Genomic DNA, 2,500 nt, shown 5'->3' on the forward strand with positions numbered 1-2,500 from the left:
AGAGAGGAGAGAGGGGAGAAGGGAGAAGGGAAGGGGAGAGGAGAGAGGAGAGAGGAGAGAGGGGAGAAGGGAGAAGGGAAGGGGAGAGGGGAGAGGAGAGAGGAGAGAGGGGAGAGGGAGGGGAGCTCTCGGTTGATGACGAGTTTTAAAATATTTACTTTCTAATTTTGAACTTCCGGCCCCCTCACCCGCCACCCTACGCATTGCCTTGCCACTCCACGCCCACCTGGCTTAACCCTGCTCCCACCCTCCTCCCCTCCCCCTCCCCCTAAACCCACCTCTCGCTCTCTGCACACTCATTTCTGTAAACCGTACCCCCGTGGTGCCCAAACTCCCTCCCCTTCCCCCTCTCCCCCACCCCCCCTCTCTCTCTCCGCGTGCCATCGCTTACTTGTATAAACTAACACCGCATATGGGCGTGCCCGCAGTCGCATACATAGAGACTCGAATGGGTGTTTACACTCGCATGCCAGAGAATCACAAGCATAAGCACATATACGTACAATCACACACACACACACACACGCACACACACACACACACACACACACACACACACACACACACACACACACACACACACACACACACAGTCTCTCTCTCTCTCTCTTTTTCTGTCTCTCTCTCTATCCCCCGGTCTCTCTCTCTCTCTCTCTCTCTCTCTCTCTCTCTCTCTCTCTCTCTCTCTCTCTCTCTCTCTCACACACAATAACAACAACAACAAAAACATGTCAGAGTGTGGGTATACGGTTACCATAATATGAATTATTTATATATTTTCAAGAAATGCGAAACAGATTATTACCTCAAAATCTGGCGAAAATATTTTTAAGGAACATGAGGAAAAAAAGAAATTTGAAAAAGTCTCATGTTGCTTAAGGAAGTTTTCCTCAAAGCCACATTTTTTATGCCTGACTGAGACGATATTTACCTCATTTGGATTCAGTTACAAAGTCAATGGCTTATCCAGGATATTCCAAAAAGGGGGGGAAAGGGGTATTGGAAGCTGAATGAGCAATAAGGGAGCCCCGTCCCCCCCCTGCCCCCTATCCCTTGAATCCACCAAAGTACAAAGCCCTTTTTCATATCCTGAGACCCTGAATAAGATCTACTCATGTGTTCTTAACCCTCTCCTCCTCTTACCTCTTCTTCCTCTTAACCCTCTCCTCCTCTTGCCTCCTCTTCCTCTTAACCCTCTCCTCCTCTTCCCCAACAGGCGGACGACAAGAAAGTCAAGAAGAAGAAGAAGGTCAAGGAAGAGGAACCCGCTCCCGCTCCTGCTCCTGCTCCTGCTCCCGCCCCCGAGCCAGCTGCCCCCGCCCCCTCCCCCGCCGTGACCCCCGCCGCTACCCCCGCCTCCTCCAAGCCCTCGTCGCGCAAGTCCTCCTCGAAGAAGGCCAAGAAGACGGGGTCCAATGTGTTCGACATGTTCACGCAGCGCCAAGTGGCCGAGTTCAAGGAGGGATTCCAGATGATGGACCGCGACAAGGACGGGATCATCGGAAAGTCCGACCTGCGAGCGGTAAGCGCCGTCCTGCTGGCCCTTTGGATCCAGGCCTACTTAAGTGCTTACACTTATGGGTACATATATATATGTGTGTGTGTGAGTCTGTATATATATATATATATATATATATATATATATATATATGTATATGTATATATATATATATATATATATATATATATATATATATATATATATATATATATATATATGTATATGTATATATGTATATGTGTATATATATATATATATATAGAGAGAGAGAGAGAGAGAGAGAAAGAGAAAGAGAGAGAGAAAGAGAAAGAAATAGATAGATAGATAGATTGATTGATAGATAGATAGATTTGTGGTTATGTGTGTGTATGTGTGTGTACGTATGTATGAATGTTTATACACATATTTTTCGCTACTTTTTTCTTTGTTCTAAGACCTGTTCCCCTTAGCCAAACTCTGGCCATGTTTAAAATTTCACCCAAGAGTCTTTTCTTCTCTGATGTTCAGGTTTGATTATAATGAATAATGATGAAAAAAACAACTCCTTCACCTCTCTCTCTCTTTCTCTCCTTTTCCTCTCTCTCTCTCTCTATCCATCTATCTATCTCTCACCCTATCTCTCTCTCTCTCTCCCTCTCCCTTTCCCTCTCTCTCTCTCTATGTATCTCTCCCTCTCTCTCTCTATTTCCCCCTATCCTTCCTCCCGCCCTCTCTACCCATCTATATCTCACTCTCTCTCTCTATCTCTCCTTCTCCCTCCCTCCCCCCTCTCTCTCTATCCATCTATCAATCTTTCACCTTCTTCAAAAATCTCTCCCTTCAGCCAACACCCTCCCCCCCCACACCCACCCACACACCCACCCACACACACCCCTCTCTCTCAACGCTAAACTCTGCCTTCCAAAACGCCTCCAGGTCTTCGACGACGTGGGCAAGATCGCCACCGACAAGGAGCTCGAGGACATGCTCGGCGAAGCTCCAGCGCCCATCAACTTCACG

At 47.2% G+C, this 2,500-nt stretch overlaps 1 protein-coding gene across 1 annotated transcript in view; it reads left to right on the forward strand.

The window, feature by feature from the left end:
- Positions 1 to 2,500, forward strand: part of LOC122256063 (myosin regulatory light chain 2) — an 8,346-nt gene that overhangs the window by 3,100 nt on the left and 2,746 nt on the right. The window contains exons 2-3 of the mRNA XM_043020525.2: positions 1,217 to 1,522; positions 2,417 to 2,500. The exon at positions 2,417 to 2,500 is cut by the window's right edge and continues 110 nt beyond it. Of these exons, the coding sequence (XP_042876459.1) occupies positions 1,217 to 1,522; positions 2,417 to 2,500 (390 nt within the window). The remainder of the gene's footprint in view (positions 1 to 1,216; positions 1,523 to 2,416) is intronic.

This window comes from Penaeus japonicus, unplaced genomic scaffold, assembly GCF_977035675.1.
Source record: "Penaeus japonicus unplaced genomic scaffold, GWHDUDI00000001_assembly GWHDUDI00000025, whole genome shotgun sequence".
Classification (NCBI taxonomy): Eukaryota; Metazoa; Arthropoda; class Malacostraca; order Decapoda; family Penaeidae; genus Penaeus; species Penaeus japonicus.